Source organism: Festucalex cinctus, chromosome 4, assembly GCF_051991245.1.
Source record: "Festucalex cinctus isolate MCC-2025b chromosome 4, RoL_Fcin_1.0, whole genome shotgun sequence".
Taxonomy (NCBI): domain Eukaryota; kingdom Metazoa; phylum Chordata; class Actinopteri; order Syngnathiformes; family Syngnathidae; genus Festucalex; species Festucalex cinctus.
Genome location: NC_135414.1, coordinates 18978837 through 18994498, shown reverse-complemented (window position 1 = coordinate 18994498; position 15662 = coordinate 18978837). Strand labels below are relative to the sequence as shown.

At 37.4% G+C, this 15662-nt stretch overlaps 2 protein-coding genes across 5 annotated transcripts in view; both read right to left on the bottom strand.

Moving 5' to 3' along the window:
• Positions 1 to 200: 200 nt before the first annotated feature.
• arl6 (ARF like GTPase 6) lies at positions 201 to 7217 on the bottom strand. 3 transcript variants are annotated; one of them, XM_077519499.1, is made up of 8 exons: positions 7141 to 7217; positions 3720 to 3867; positions 3517 to 3578; positions 3368 to 3436; positions 3198 to 3292; positions 2921 to 3050; positions 2145 to 2200; positions 201 to 2024 (listed from the first exon to the last, which is right to left on the bottom strand). In XM_077519499.1, exons 2-8 carry the CDS (start codon positions 3837 to 3839, stop codon positions 1999 to 2001), a joined length of 558 nt encoding a protein of 185 aa, XP_077375625.1. In that variant the 5' UTR covers positions 3840 to 3867; positions 7141 to 7217; the 3' UTR covers positions 201 to 1998. The 3 variants fall into 3 exon arrangements, with proteins under 3 accessions (XP_077375625.1, XP_077375623.1, XP_077375624.1); XM_077519497.1 differs by lacking the exon at positions 7141 to 7217 and adding an exon at positions 5939 to 6119; XM_077519498.1 differs by lacking the exon at positions 7141 to 7217 and adding an exon at positions 5145 to 5303.
• A 63-nt stretch (positions 7218 to 7280) lies between these two features.
• Positions 7281 to 15662, bottom strand: part of LOC144017673 (ephrin type-A receptor 6-like) — a 51829-nt gene continuing 43447 nt past the window's right edge. The window contains exons 10-21 of one of the 2 annotated variants that reach the window (XM_077519495.1): positions 15474 to 15636; positions 14737 to 14842; positions 13494 to 13564; positions 12303 to 12428; positions 11723 to 11908; positions 10114 to 10175; positions 9806 to 10021; positions 9564 to 9731; positions 9291 to 9484; positions 8938 to 9042; positions 8641 to 8790; positions 7281 to 8030 (exon numbers count right to left, since the gene is read on the bottom strand). In XM_077519495.1, the coding sequence (XP_077375621.1) occupies positions 7916 to 8030; positions 8641 to 8790; positions 8938 to 9042; positions 9291 to 9484; positions 9564 to 9731; positions 9806 to 10021; positions 10114 to 10175; positions 11723 to 11908; positions 12303 to 12428; positions 13494 to 13564; positions 14737 to 14842; positions 15474 to 15636 (1662 nt within the window). In that variant the 3' untranslated portion in view covers positions 7281 to 7915. The remainder of the gene's footprint in view (positions 8031 to 8640; positions 8791 to 8937; positions 9043 to 9290; positions 9485 to 9563; positions 9732 to 9805; positions 10022 to 10113; positions 10176 to 11722; positions 11909 to 12302; positions 12429 to 13493; positions 13565 to 14736; positions 14843 to 15473; positions 15637 to 15662) is intronic. The other variant, XM_077519496.1, reaches the window with a different exon arrangement.

Sequence of the window (15662 nt, the reverse complement as noted above, 5' to 3'; positions counted from 1 at the left end):
ATAATTATTTAGATAGAATTGAAATGATAGCGCCGTTGGAACTATTTTGAAGAGTTCAGAGCCCGCTGGCTGGACATTTAATGAGCAGCTGCTGCTGGCAGGGCTGTCGAATGGACGAGCGAGCAAGAGCTTGGAGACAAGATATGCACACGCACATTACCTATTTAATGAGACATGGGAGGAGACCACCCTGCAAAATCTTTCAAAAGAAAAAAACAACAACACATTTTTATTCTTTGAAAACATTTACACTGAAATAAAATACATACAGCTTCTTAAGATGATACAGTACATATTGAAGATCATTAAGAGATGATCTAATATTATCCTAACATCGTACTTGCTTATTTACATATAAAATCTATTTTACAAACAATTTGCTGTCTATAAATCCTCTACGTGTCGTACAGAACGGCACTCAGTCCTATAAAGATGACATCTGATGACATTGAGAATTGAGCTGAAATCTACACAAACTGTACCATCAACAAGATTTGTTTAATCAAGTGCAACGATTCGATAACTGATGTGAAGTATTTTGCCTTTAACACAGCAACTCTGCGTGCTGTCTCGTGTTCAATAGCCAAACCAAATCAAACTGGATAATCAAGCTTGGATAATTGATGACGACATTCAGGATTCACACAACAAACATGAACACATTTTAAAACATTACTTTTGTTTTTGTTTTTTTGTATCACACATCCACGTATATCAGTAACGTAGCCTGGCTGATTGTGAAGGTTAACTTTGATTGTGCCATTGAAATAAGGCAAAAATGAAAACGGATAACTTAACAGCCTACTTGTGAACAGCGTAACTAGTGGGCTCTGAATAGCGACTGAAAATGAAACATTAGAAATCTTAAAAGAAAGCTGCACAAGTATTAGCTGCAATGAATGATGGAATGATGACTTTAACACATTCAAGATGGATCCCTGTTTGTTTGGCCCCCTAACTACAACTGATATCACTTTTATCAGTGACTCAAATGTCCAAAGACCAAAACCTTCTCTTTCCATTCTCTGCAGCACTTTTTTTTTCTAAAACTGCTCATTGTCCACTACTTACTGTTACAAAAGGACATTCAGAATTGAATGATGGCAAGTGTACATCTCTTAAATAACCATTAAGTATATGAAAACATATGAAAATAGATGCAAACTTTAAGAGGTTTAGTAAACGTGTGAAAGACAATGTTTTTGGATGCTTCATTACCAGGCTGGTATCATTACACAATCCAGATGGTAAAAAGTAAAATAAAATATAATAAATGATTAAAAGGAAAGAGAGAGAAATAAATCAAACCTTGATAGTACACATAATGGAATTCTTTCATATATAAATAATTATGATATGTAAAACTAGTGTAGGAATAAATTGGCACAATTTGTTACATTGCTGTTTCATTCTTGTTATAATTTAGTATTTCTGATGAAGAGAGCTATCCCATAATAAGATTCTGTATTGTCAAAGTATTAAATTCTTGGTTAAATTATTTTTTTTCTTATTGTAATAAAATTACAGTACTTTCATTTTAAAGTTTCATTGTGCATTGTTTACATATTGTTTGTTTAAAAGTAGCACAATTATTTTTTTTCTAACATGATGAATAATTGTGATCACAATATTGATAAAAAAAAAGAAAAGAAAAAAAAAAAGAAAAAAAATCATGATTATCATTTTGGCCAAAAGTGGAGCCCTACTTCATACAGTGTGTGAGAAGATATATGAAAAAAAATAAAAATAAATAAACTTCAATACAGGTGTGCGTAGATAATAACTCACACACACTGACCATCTACAGAAGTCAAGTGGAATTAAAAGGAAAAAAAATCCAAAAGAGCAACAATAATACATTTGTAAAAGAATTTTTTTTTTTCCCCCCTAAATAATAACATATTCTTGCTGAATTTGTCATCTATGGAATTGGAGAATAAAAACATGTGCTGACAAAATGTTTTTGGTACCTCCTCCTTAGATAGATGCTTCATACCATCATGATCTCATCGATTTGATTTGATCTGAAAACAGCATCCAAAAAGTGAAACCAATCAGATTTGGATTGAGAGAAAACACTTCATCTTTACCTTAAAATACCACATACTAATTTTGGACACATACAGACAGAGTAACTAATTTACCTTGTAACCATTCCACACCCTCCTGTAAACCATCTCCTTTCAGAGCATCAGTAGCACTGAAAAACACAAATATTCATTTTATAGATCATGATGTTAATGGTGAACAGTATATTTCATGCCCACGATTGAATAAATAAGTTACAGTACAAGAAATAGCTCAATATTAAAACCCCAAATGCAGAGGTAGGCATAGTTATTGACTGAAACTGATGATTGATGGAAGTACCCACCTTTTGGCGTGTGCTTCAGCACTTTCAGCGAATGCTTGATAATGTCAAGCCTTGAAAAAATGCACAGAGTGAAGCAGGACTACGTCTGTCAACCATGGTGAGTACGCATGGGCTTTCTCAATCCGTGTATTTTTGTGAGGCTTTGCATCATCAAGCAAGTGTTGAAGTACACGCCAAAAGGTGGGCACTTATCAATCATCAATTCCAATAAGTGACAATGCCCACTTCTGCACAAATGTCAGTTACAAACATGAAACAGACTCATTTATGTGTGACTAGAACTAAAATAAAACGTCTTGCCTCCCCACATGTAAACATAAAGTGCTTTTCAGGACGTTCGGAACTTCCTTTCCTGTGTTTTTGGAAGCTCAATGTGCTGTATTGTCTAAACCTCACTAAAGTCTATGTCAGTGAGCATAGTCGTGTAGTGTTTTTGCTGTCTTTATACAATTTCCAACTAGACTCGATCAAGAGGATGCATGTTTACAAAGACCATTGAGGAATATTTTACAGCAGATCGCAGTACAAGTGCAACTATTGTCATACCAGATGTGCCAAGGTTTGTCCTTGATATTGTCCAAGCACAGCAGCTGTGAGACTTTCACTGAAGACAGGGCATCTCGCACATCCATCTTGTTCGCCAAGAAGAGGATGGGAATTCGCTTGTGTTTAATGTCTATTGCGAGACAGGCAGGGAGGTTGTGAGATGGATGGAAGCAAACAATCTAACAGTGCCATTAAATAAAATCATTTGAGACAGCTAAAAAATAAAAATAAAACCCACACACTGGAAAATATTAAACACATACACATAAAAACTTACCAGGATGATTTAATAATGTGTCCAATTCTTCTTTGGCCACAACCATTCTTAGCTTATCCGCACTATCAATGACAAATATGACAGCCTGGCCCTCCCTGAACAATACATTTTGAGCAATATTAATAAACATCAACAAGATAACAGCAATGTTTACAATGTGACCAACTGACTTGTAGTAGTGCTCCCACAGGTTTCTGTATCTGCCTTGGCCTGACATGTCAAACACTGTGAAGGAAAGACTACACAAAGACAAGACATCAAATTACTTTACAATGAATAATCAATAACATCAAGCTACTTTGTTATGACGCAAACCTACCTGGATGTCTTGAACTTCTCTATGCTGAAACCGATGGTTGGGACGATGTCTTGTGCCTGAGCCTGGGAGTTAAATATGTCAAATGTTATCAAACCTGGACGTTGATGTTGCAATCTGTACTTGTGTGTATTGTGTTTGACTAAACTATATTCTTCATATCTTCCCTAAGTTAGATTCCCCCAAAAAGCAACAGGTGGACTTACATTGGACGGCTTGAGTTTGTTGATGATGGTGGTTTTCCCACTGTTGTCGAGGCCGAGGCAGAGCACGTTCACCTCCTTCTTGAAGCCCAGCCATCCTGCCAACTTGTCAAACAGCCCCATTGGCAGCAACCATCCACTGTTGCCCCCTCTGCAACAAAGGACAATAACATTCTGTGAATGCTGAAAGAAATGTTTACCGTACATTTTGTAAAAATATATTATTTTGTGATTGTCCCACATTTAATCATAGTGGGGAGATGATTTCATTAGCCAGGAGAGTTGTGATTTTGTGCAGAGCCAATTATTTTGCCAGCTTGCTCTGTGATTGTGACTTCCATCCATCCATTTTCTTGACCGCTTATTCCTCACAAGGGTCGCGGGGGGTGCTGGAGCCTATCTCATCTGGCTTTGGGCAGTAGGCGGGGTAACCCTGGACTGGTTGCCAGCCAATCGCAGGTGATTATGACTTTTGCTTTCTATTTGCTCGTGAGGAGGTTGTACCACGATGATGTGATAATAAAAGATGCGAATTGATCCTATGGTCGACTGCTAGACCATCATAAAATATTTTTATTGATTACAATTGCTCAGGTTCCTGAGAAGATGGAGGCGCTGTAGTCTTTCATTGCAAACTGTGATCACGTTTATAAAGACGAGTCCCCAGATCCGAAAAAAAACACTCCGCCAGTTCAACCTCCTATTCTTGAATGAACAAATATGAAAAGACTGTGATATACAGTACCATTAAAAATTGACTATTCTAAATTATTATTATTATTATTATTTTGCAGAGTTTCTCCAATTTAATGTTTAATCACTCCCAGCCATTTTCACAGAAGCAATCACGTTCGTTCATCACTGATTTTGCAAGGCCCACAGAATATTGTGTTCAATTGCTATTAAAGCAAAACCTATCAAAAGAAAGATTAAAGTCTCTTCTTTCATCAGGAAAAAAAAAAGTATGTTACTATCTGTTTCCGTTTTGCAGCAATTAGCATTAGAAGAGAGCTAAGTTTCATCGTTTTTCACAAATCTATTCAAAATTGTAAGTAATTTAGCTTTTCTTTCTACATGGCCCTGGTTGATCTCCTTTGCTCTGCTGCCACCTGCTGGCCGTATGTGTAACAAACACCATTTCTGCAACCGTTCTTTGCAGTTGAGTGGCTGCATCAAAGCCTTCTGTATGCTTTCGCATAAAAAAACAAAAACAAAACGTCTTTGGGACATTTAAAACATTAGAAACAAAAAAAACAAAAAAACGTACTTACAGTTATTGGGAGCAAATGAGTTAAGATCATCAAACAAATGTAAAGACAAATATAACCGTACTAAACATACACTAGGAGGTAGTGAATTGTGATTTCATTTATTAAGGGCAAAAAATAATAATAATAATAATAAATCCCCCTGCATCTAATAACTTACCACTTATTACAATGTCTTTCACATTCACTCTGGAGATAATTATTTTAGCCAATAAGTGGACGATGCCCAAGATAGTCCATTTCTGCTATGATGTATCCAATAATTAACAAAAAAATATATATCATAGCACTTGTTAAAATTCAATCCGATTTCTTTGATGTGTTTAGAAATCGTCAAAACAACGTGGCAATGACGTGACGTCCTCAATTTTCTTTTATTGGGCATCGGGAGTTCAATGACAGCATTTCGACTGTTTTAAACATCAAACGATCGCAACTGAAGCTGTATGCTGGTCATAACTGCTCAACGTCCTCCCAGTTTAAGATTATAAACAGGCAAATCTGCCATTTTAATGCTCATTTACGCAACGAGTGTGTTACAAAACACGTGCAGGTACTGCTTGCTGCAGCGTCATCGGCAAGATGTAATGTTTTATTCGCTCGTCAGCCGTTAACTCCGACTAAAGAGATTGTAGCGTAATTAACAGTCTGTAGTCACGGTCCTATTTAGTTAATCTTCTCTGCTCTGTCACCATACAGGTTAGCCTAAGCTAACCCTTGATAGTAACGCCAATTTTACGCTTCAGAGCAGATGACTTATAGAAGCAAGAGAGCTATGTAAAACGACATCTAAAGGTGCGCTTCATGAGCTCCAACAGTTAAAAAAAAATCCTGCTCGAAACACACAAGTGATGCCAAATAAAACGCTAACGTCAGAGCTAGCTGCGCTAACGTTAGTTAGCATGCAACTTGTAACTCACACAGACGCTTTTGTTTATGTGTGCTGGATATTACCTTTTATTAAACTTGGTGTTCTTGACGCCAATGTGCACAGAACCGCAGTCTGGGCTACTTTATGCCATCACCCGGCGAATCCTGTCCATTGTTTTCATTCATTTCTCGTGCGCATTTCCATGGTGCCCAGGATACGCTCTTGAGTTATGCTGCATTCAGGGCACTCGGGATTTTACGGCTCCTATTCCAAGCAAATAGAACGCTCACACGTGACATAATCGTGTTGCGCTTCGTCTTCATAAATACATGTCTATAACTCTTTCATGATTTTTGATGTGCGTGTGTGTTTTATTTTTTAGTGTTGTAGTTTCTGATCTACACCGTTTTGCTGGTGACAACACAGCTCAATCAAACGTACCGTATGCTTCCTGAAGCCCAAAGTTACTACAGTACAACTTTTAAAGTTGCTGTCAGTAAACTCACAACGTAGTAAAACTAGGATACGGTAAGAAAACACATTTTAGGAATTCAAAATATCTTCAAATGCTTTGTACATAGCACTAAGAGTCATTGCTCAAAAAAACTTCAGCACAGTATTTTCTGGACCTAAATTACTTCACATCAAAGGTGATTATTATTTTTATTATTAATATTATTTAATTATTATTGTTTACCTCAAACCTTTGAATGCACATGCTCAACTGTTCAATGTTAAAATACTTTTTTTTTTTGCCCTTGCTGATCTCTAAAAAGATGTACTGAGAAGAAGCACATTTCACAAACAAGAATTTGATCTAAGAATACAATGACCAAATTAGTATTTGAAAAGTCCTCCTCACATTACTCACACTTTGAGATCATGCGATTAAGACAACACCGAATAATTTACATTATATTGCAAGGCTATAAACGGGATGTTCTTGGAGGGAAGTGGTATCAAAGCAAAATTTCTGGAACTCAAATGAGCGACGGACAGCTGTTACAACAACAGCAACAAATCAGTGTCATCAGCAGGTTGCAGCACTTTCAGAGATACTGGACGTGTCACAGAAAGGCATAAATACGGACATCCTTGTGGGGGGAAAAAACATCTGTTGTGAATTTTGCCATTCAGCTTCTTGAAAAAAAAAAAAAAAAAGGCATATTGACATTTTTGTGAGTAAAGTAGTACATTGCAACCAAAGCATCACTATGAGACATTTACATGTTCACACCAAAAGTGTCTTCGATGCCCCACATAAGCACCTCATTGACAAACTCACCTGACAATTCTTTATGTCCAGAAAACGTGTCAGTCTCTTTGGGTGACAGTTAAGAGGGAACAATCGTGCGTGCATCCATGGTTACCTTTGTCACCGCGTGCGTGTGTTTGAGTGTTTGAAGTCACAAGAGATAAAAACAATGCATTAAAATAGTTGTTTATTAAGGAAGAAAAACATACACCTTTCACGTGACTTTCATTACAAGACACACTGCAATACCATGAGGATAGAACATTTTTCTATAAAATCTTTTGACATTCAGTCGTCTTCAGTTCAAAAAGAGGATTGTGGTAACCATATTGACAATTCATATTTCTGGTGAAATATTTAATTAACCAGCAATACATTTGTTATTAAAATATCCGAGAGTGGCATACATTACCAAATGTTCTCTCCACATTACCTCTGGTCTTGAGGTATCCAATTAGAGACCATTCAAAGTCAATGAAAACCAGTGGATTGTCACTTGGAAAGAGCGGAGGCATTGACTGGCACTTGAATCAACACTGAAGGAAAATACTGTTCAAACGAATTCTAAGATTTGCTGAGTTAATGAGATCACATTTAGCCAGAACTGACTGAGGTTCATTGTTGTTGAGTGGCCGCGTTGACAATGATCCGTGACACCATGACCGCGTGACTTGTGATCACCGGACTCCACATTGTCAAGCTCCCGATTGCTCTCATCAGCAGTGTGTGACACTTACTATAAACCCAGTAGTCTGGTGTGCAATTCATCAAATGTATGCACACCGTTTGGCTTTGTGCGATGACCTCACACTTGAAAGCCACTTTGTTGGATATGGTGAAATTGCAGGCGCAGAGACTGTATGCTGCTTAAGATTCTCCTCTGGTGGCCAATCAAACAGATCCCGATTCGTCGGATGTCACTGAGGAGAAAAACACAATTTTCGAAGAACTACTCAAAGAAAGTACAACTAATTGAAAGGGGAAGTCAACTAAAAATGTACTTTATGTATTTATATGTTGTATGTGTCCCCACACTAGTCTGAACACGACATCCTGATTAATATTGTGTTTGTGGAATACAAATTAAGCAGCAAAATATATCCATCTCAGGGGGCGGCCATTTTGAAACATACTGTCAACTGAAAATGACATCACAGTTTCTCAGGGCTCATATAACGACCAATCACAGCTCACCTGTTTTCTGATTTTGGTCATGTGACGTTCGCAAACTGAGCCGTGATTGGTCAATACATGAGCAACTGTGATGTCATTTTCAGTCGACAGCAAGTGGCAAAATGGCCACCCCCCGAGATGGACAAAAATGGGTGATTTTGCTGCTTTATTCAAATAAAATGTTTGGGTTAACTTCCCTTCTGAGACAGATGTTTTTTTTCAGCTCAGAATACAAGATAAACATTGGAATAAAAACGGAACTAAATAGCACTCCTGTTGTACTGTAATAATAAAAAATGCAAGTACAGAGAGTCAGGAGTAAAATGGTATGAGCAGAAAATCCTACGATTCACTCACTCTGCGCTCATTGTTGAAATGGAATCCAGCGTTGTATATCCTGCTGCGATGAAGTTGTTCTTGTATTGGCTCATTTTGATAGAATCAAGCCAGTCTCCGATAGAGATGAAGAGAGGGTAGTCGGGCATGTCATCAGGTGAATCAGGGAAACTGAGAGAGCGTAACAGAAAATGTTCAGTAGCACAACCTTTGGCAGAGTAATTTTCCCATTGTTCACTTTTTTCCCCAACTTCATGATATCACCTCATATTGTATGAAATCCAGGTAGAAATGTTAACCATACTGTACTGTACTTACTCTGATAATAATGCCTTTCTCTTCTCACCATTACATTCCACTTGCATTGGAGCTATGTAGTGCAGTGACCAAGCAGATCCAGCAGATGGTGCTGCTCCTACAGGGCTGGAGTGGAACAGTATAGCCTACACTTCACGATCGTTCACTCAAACAAATCACATGGACATGTTTTTGTGTAGTCTTGCTGGTCTCTAATCGGAATGCTATTATCTATGTTAGCTGCCTTCATAAAAACGCATATTGGATCTCATTATATTGTGTGTACCATATAATTAGGTCTGTATGTTGATGTTCAACCTGCTAAGCCACCGATTTTCTCCTCTCATCCAGTGTGCGTGTGAGCTGATACGTACTTGTGCGACTTGTTCACCAGCGTGAGGAGCCCACTGGGGTTGATGATGAGTTTATCCAGGAAACAAAGCACATTGTTGAATCGCGGACGCTGACTCGGCTCCTTCTGCCAGCAGTGCAACATTAGCTGGTGCAGCGTGACGGGGCAGCCCATTGGAGCAGGTAATCGATATCCCTCCTCCATTGATAAAATGACCTGAGAACGTTGGAAAGCGAACGATTCTCTGTCTGAGGTGTGCTGCAAGTTCTGTGCTGTGTTAATCGAATGTGCTTACATCTTGATTGGACATCTCCCAGTAAGGCCTCTCGCCATATGACATCACCTCCCACATGACAATGCCAAAACTCCAAACATCACTGACGGAGGAGAACTTTCCATAAGCGATTGCCTCCGGCGCTGTCCAGCGTATTGGTATCTTTCCTCCCTGGTGAGAAAAGTAAGACTGAATAATCGTTTGAGGATGCAGAGCTCGAGCAGAGTTAAATAAGCTGCAGGTAACCTTAACCAGACACTCACGTTGACTGTGGCAGTGTATGTTGCCTCTGTGTCTTCTTCCATGGCTCTGGACATGCCAAAGTCGGACACCTTACACACCAAGTTCTCATCCACCAGAATGTTGCGAGCCGCTAGGTCTCTGTGAACGTAACCCATGTCGGAGAGGTAGGCCATGCCCACTGCCACGCCACGCATCATTCCGACCAGCTGGAGCACCGTGAACTGACCATCCCGTGCCTGGAGTGAAATATGGAAAGGTTCATTGGTACTGCAAATCAGTAAATAGGAAGAATGTGACAAAGATTTATTATGTGATAATATATTCAAACCCGCAGGAAAGAATCAAGCGCTCCATTTGCCATGTACTCCACCACTATCATCACAGGCCTGCCTGAGGAAACACGTAAGGTGTGAAAGTCAAGATGAGTTTTAATTTAAAAAAATATCTATCCAGACATAAATCAGTGGTTCTTAACCTTGTTGGAGGCACTGAACAGAACACCACCACTTTCTTATGCACATTCACCAAACCCTTCTTTATTGAAAATTAAAATGTGATTTTATTTTATTTTTTTGTCAAAATTCAAGATATAGGTATAATAAGGCAGAGGTCTGCAAACTGCAGCTCTGGAGCCACAAGTGGCCCTTTAAATCTCTCTCCTGTGGCACCCAGTGGATCTCTAAAAAAAAAAAAATTAGTAGAAATTCATATTTTTCTTAACATTTATTTGTATTTTTTAGATAAAATATTCTTTAGATGAATTAATATTTCTTATTATAATTAATGATTTAGAATTAGAAAATAAAATGAAACATTAATTATTTAAAAAAAAAAATGCCAGTCCAAGTTTTTAAGTTGTCAGAAAAAGAGACGAAAGCTAGATGGAAAAAGTCTTAAAAATTAAAAATGACCTAAAATTGACAAAAAAGAAAGAGGAAAAGCAGAAAATTCCCATAAGATGTCCACCAAACTGCCAAAATGTCAGAGTATTAAATAAAAAAATACATAAAAGGCACAAAAGAAAATGTTTAAAAAGTAACCATAAAATGCCTCAAAACAAAAGAAGACATTTAATTCAAAAACAAAAAAACAAAAAACAAAAGAAGAAATCCCCAAAATAACCATAAAAATAACACAAATAGCCAAAAATTTGAGAAAATTGGTATCAAAAAAAGTTTGTTACCAAGAAAAAGCATAAAATGCCCCAAAAAAAAAAAACGAAGAAGGGAAAGGAGACATAACAAATCACCATATGTCCATAAAATTGCCAAAAATGTCAGAAATTTGACAGAAAAGTCGAAAAATGCATGAAAAACGAAGTCTGAAAATTTACCCCAAAAAAAACAAACAAACCAAAAAAATAAAAAAATAAAAAAAATAAAAATCCCCCAAAAATGGAAGATGAAAGGTAGACAAAAATGAATCTCTACATATTGGATGCATATTTTTCTGTTACGGTGCAACTCTAATTAGCTTGTTGGTCCTCAGTATATAAGACCAACACACAGTTTCCTTTATTACAATTTTCAAACGTTTTGTGGCTCCAGACAGATTTAGTTTGTTCTTTATTTGGCCTAAAATGTCTCTTTTGACAGTAAAGGTTGATGACCCTTGGTAAAGGGTTTACTGGTGAACAAAATAAACAGGGAGAGTCGCATTTTCATCTTCATCTTGAATTCAGAAAGTGTTGTGTTGTTTTATTCTCCATCTCCATGCAGCTTAAGGAAGTGTTCATTTAGTTTAGCTAGATAGCTAGTAGTGCAGAACTTGGCATTGCAAATCATGCAGTTAGGACGCTCAGGTCAGGTGTGTGTCGTAACCTCTGCCTCTCAGACTGACGCACCTTCCCCCCCTGGGGTTCGATTGACCCCGCAGGTTAAGAACCACTGCTGTAAAATATTTACATAAATACACAGTAGCAGGCTATAGCATCTTACTTTTGGTGACCACCCCCTCTAGTCTGATGATGTTGGGGCTGTCAAACTGCCCCATGATTGACGCTTCACGTAAGAAGTCTCGCCTCTGATGCTCCATGTAGCCGCCTTTCAGGGTTTTTATCGCCACGGCGATGTCCAGCCTTCCAGGTATGCGTAAACGACCGCTGCAGACCTCTCCAAATTCCCCTGGCAGACCAGTTCATGTATATGAATACATGCAGTTATGCACTGTATGGACTGAGCTTGATGGTTAAATTAAACCCTGCAGTGGTTGGCAAACTGTTCCCAGCAGATGGCGCTATGTTCACAGAAGAATTAATCAAAGATTTCTACTCTGATAATGACCAGAATTTGTATATTTTCTCTTAAATATATCTTACAATGTAGGTAGTGGAAAAAAAATATCACCATTTGTTACACTTTTTCCATCTTTGCAGGCATTTTTGTGCATTAAACCTCAGGTCGACAAGGGTCATTTTATATGCAGTACTATACAGTATATGATTATACAGAACTTGCTCAATTATTGAGTAGCCGCAGTATGGATGGACACCTGTCTGTCTACAATATTTACATTCACCTGTGCCAATCACCCTGTCGATGCATATAGATGAGGGGTCTATCTCTTTAGCAAATTCCTCCACAGCCTGAGTGGGGTCCTCATACGTGTCAGGATCCACATATGTCTTTATCCCAGAGAACGGAACTGGTCGGAGAAGAAACACGACACATCAAAATTGATACTTATGATGCTTACTACATGCAATTTAACATCAACAAAAATAATAATAAATTACTTCAAATTGAAAACATCAAACTGTGTCAATGCTTAAAATACTTTTTTTTAGGCAAACAAAAAAAAAACATGTTTTACAGCACTCTATTTGATCTTACCCATCTGAGTTATCTTTTGTGTAGCCAGACAAGTTCATTTTCTACTTTAATTCAAGGCTTTGCCAAGAAACGTTCAACCTGTGTGATTTATTTGTCTAGTTGATATTGTGAAGTGTTTCTATTATACTCAAGAAGTGCAGAGAACAATAACATTCTGAAAAATGCTTCTGAGGAATGCAAAAAAAATAACAATAGAGCTGCCAGGCTTAAGCAACAGTGGAGAATGGAATCCCTGCAGCAGCGAGTGGTGCACATGCTGCCTTGTATCCAAACTTTTTCTGTCGACTTCAGATATTTTACAGCAGCAGTGTCCGTTCAAACTAAAAGGATTTGAGGGCTTCTAACCTAGATTCCAGTTTAGAGTCCATTCTGTGTCTCCAGGGTGACTACACTCAGCGCTATAACAGAAGCTTTTTTTTTTTTTGAATCCCCTACAGTAGGCTACACAACTGAATAATAAAATTGAAGCATAATTGAAGGGGTAGGGGTTACAAAGGCATCAAATAATAAATAAATTAATATATTAATCTGTTTTTTGCAAAAATGGGATTTTACACCCGTTTTTCATGTGCAATTACTGCACCACATTATACAAGAAATATATTTTTCAGTACAAGTTTAAGAACATTTGGAGGAGGTGCATTGGACAAAACTCAGATTTCAGATTTAAACCTCCACTGGAACAAACTTTTATACTGGAACATATTACTGAAGCCAAGTGAAAATCAAGTCCATCAAAAAATGGAACGAAAAACTAACCTACTACCAAAACGAATTAAGTAAATAAATAAATAAATAAATAAATAAATAAATAAATAAATACATACATACATACATACATACATACATACATACATAAAATAAAACGTATCATTACCATGTCCACTACGGAATCGTGTCCTCCTCTTTTCCTGTGACTTCATCCTGGCTTTGATATACCCCTGACACCTGTGAGGATAAACACATTTATTACAATAAATCAGTCCTTCTCAAATAGGTGGGCGTACTAGAATAAAGTGTAATTGCACACCCACTACAGTAGGTGGCATTGGTCTCATTGTTAGATACTGTGTAAGGAGTATTAACTCCTCTGCAGAGGTGTACTTATAACAATTTCACAGACAAATGAATCTATTAATAATTGGGGGGGGGCAAAATATTTTCAAAAATAATTGAGAAGCACTGCAATAAATGTATAGTGAGTCATTTCTTGTTCTACTTTTCATTAGTTAGAATTACATTGTACTGTATAACCAAATCAAGTCGTGTTTGTTCAATATAACATTTCCTCCCTAAATAATGCGTCTGTTTTAGTTTTTTATGATGATGATAATAATAATAATAATAATAATAATAATAATAATAATAATAATAATTATTATTATTATTATTATTATTTAGCGCAGGAGTCAGGGTCATGTCCTGACCCAAAGTGTGACTGCTTTGGATACAGAACTGCTACACAATATGCCAAATCCTACAACCAAAGAAAAATGGCAGTAAACACCAAAATCATCCTCATCTACCATTTGGAGAGCATGAAAAAGTTAACGTAAGCTTAACACTCAAAAGATCTGCCGTATAAATTACTTAAAATGTTCCTGACGTAGTTATTAAATAAGAACCATAAACGAGACAGATTCTTCACAAGCCATTTTGATCCAATTAATATTGATTCTATTTAAAACTGAATCAACTGTGAAGTGAAACACGTTCTAAAGTCCTACATTTGCAGGGAGTTATGCTCAAGAAGACTGTCAACTCAGATTACACCCCAAACAGCTAAAGTTTAACCACATTATTGACTGTTTCTTGGTCATTTTTCATTGTTTACTATGAACTGCTGCTAATGACAAAAGTCTGCGAACCACAGGCTCACTAATAACACGAATCTGAGCTAACCAGAGGGAGCTAATGGAATGGATCAAATGGCTGGTTGGTGCATTACATGCTGAGTAATTAAGCAGAAAATTTGTTCAGTCATTTGGAAAATAAGAGTGCCTGCTTGGTGGTAAAAGAGAGTCCATTAGGAGACTTCTGGTTGTAATACAACACAGTGTGTGCATGTGTGTGTGTATTACGCGTGCGTATGTGCAGGTAAGATGCATGAAGTGCCTCACCGGCCAGTTATGAGGAGGAAGAGTGTGAGGATGACCAAAAGTGAGAAGCCGCCAACCGATGCAGTGACAACAACCAAAACTTGACCCTGATCAGCAACATCAGGATCTGAATAAGAGGAAGAAAAAAAAGTTGTTATGAACGACACTGGCAGAGAGGTTTTTATGTGAGTGTTCACATTATGATTTCATAACATTTAAGTTACTTTAGTTAGTCACATGATTGGGACAAGTACTTGGAATTTATATGAAATCACTAAAAATGACCCTCCACCCCAAAAATAAATAAATACAATTAAGTAAATAAATAAAGGGATAAATAAATGGATAAATAAATAAATAAATAGACAATAAATAAATAAGCAAAGAATCAAATAAATAAATATGTCAATTAATAAAAGTGTCCATACTGCTTTGGTGCAGCTCTTGTATTGGATCTCACATTGCAGGTTTACATAATTGTATTGCGTGTGGGAGTGTTTATATGTATGGAAATGTTCAGAGAAAACCCTGAAGGAAGTTTTGGACCATTGGACAGTTTCGCTTTAGAATCAGGTGGGCATTATATAGGCACGAAAACTATTTTAAATATAGCTACCCAGCTTGAACCGCGCCTCTAGTTTATAATAATTCTAAAGCAATGGATCATGCTCGAAGAAGCACTGATGAGTTTCACTGATCCATACAAAAAGAATAGCCGTAAATTGTCCTTAGTGACTTCAAATGGTTGTTGATCACACCTTCGGCTGCAGTAGAGAACTCAAAGTTGGAGCTGTATGCGGTGTAGCCGGCGGTTGTTCGAGCGCGCACATGGAAGACGTAGACAGTGGAGGGTCTCAGCCCTGTCACCACCACACTCGGATTCTTTGTCCGTGTTGACGAGTAGCTCAACTGCTCTTGTTCCTAAAAAACAAAAAGAGGAGAAAACA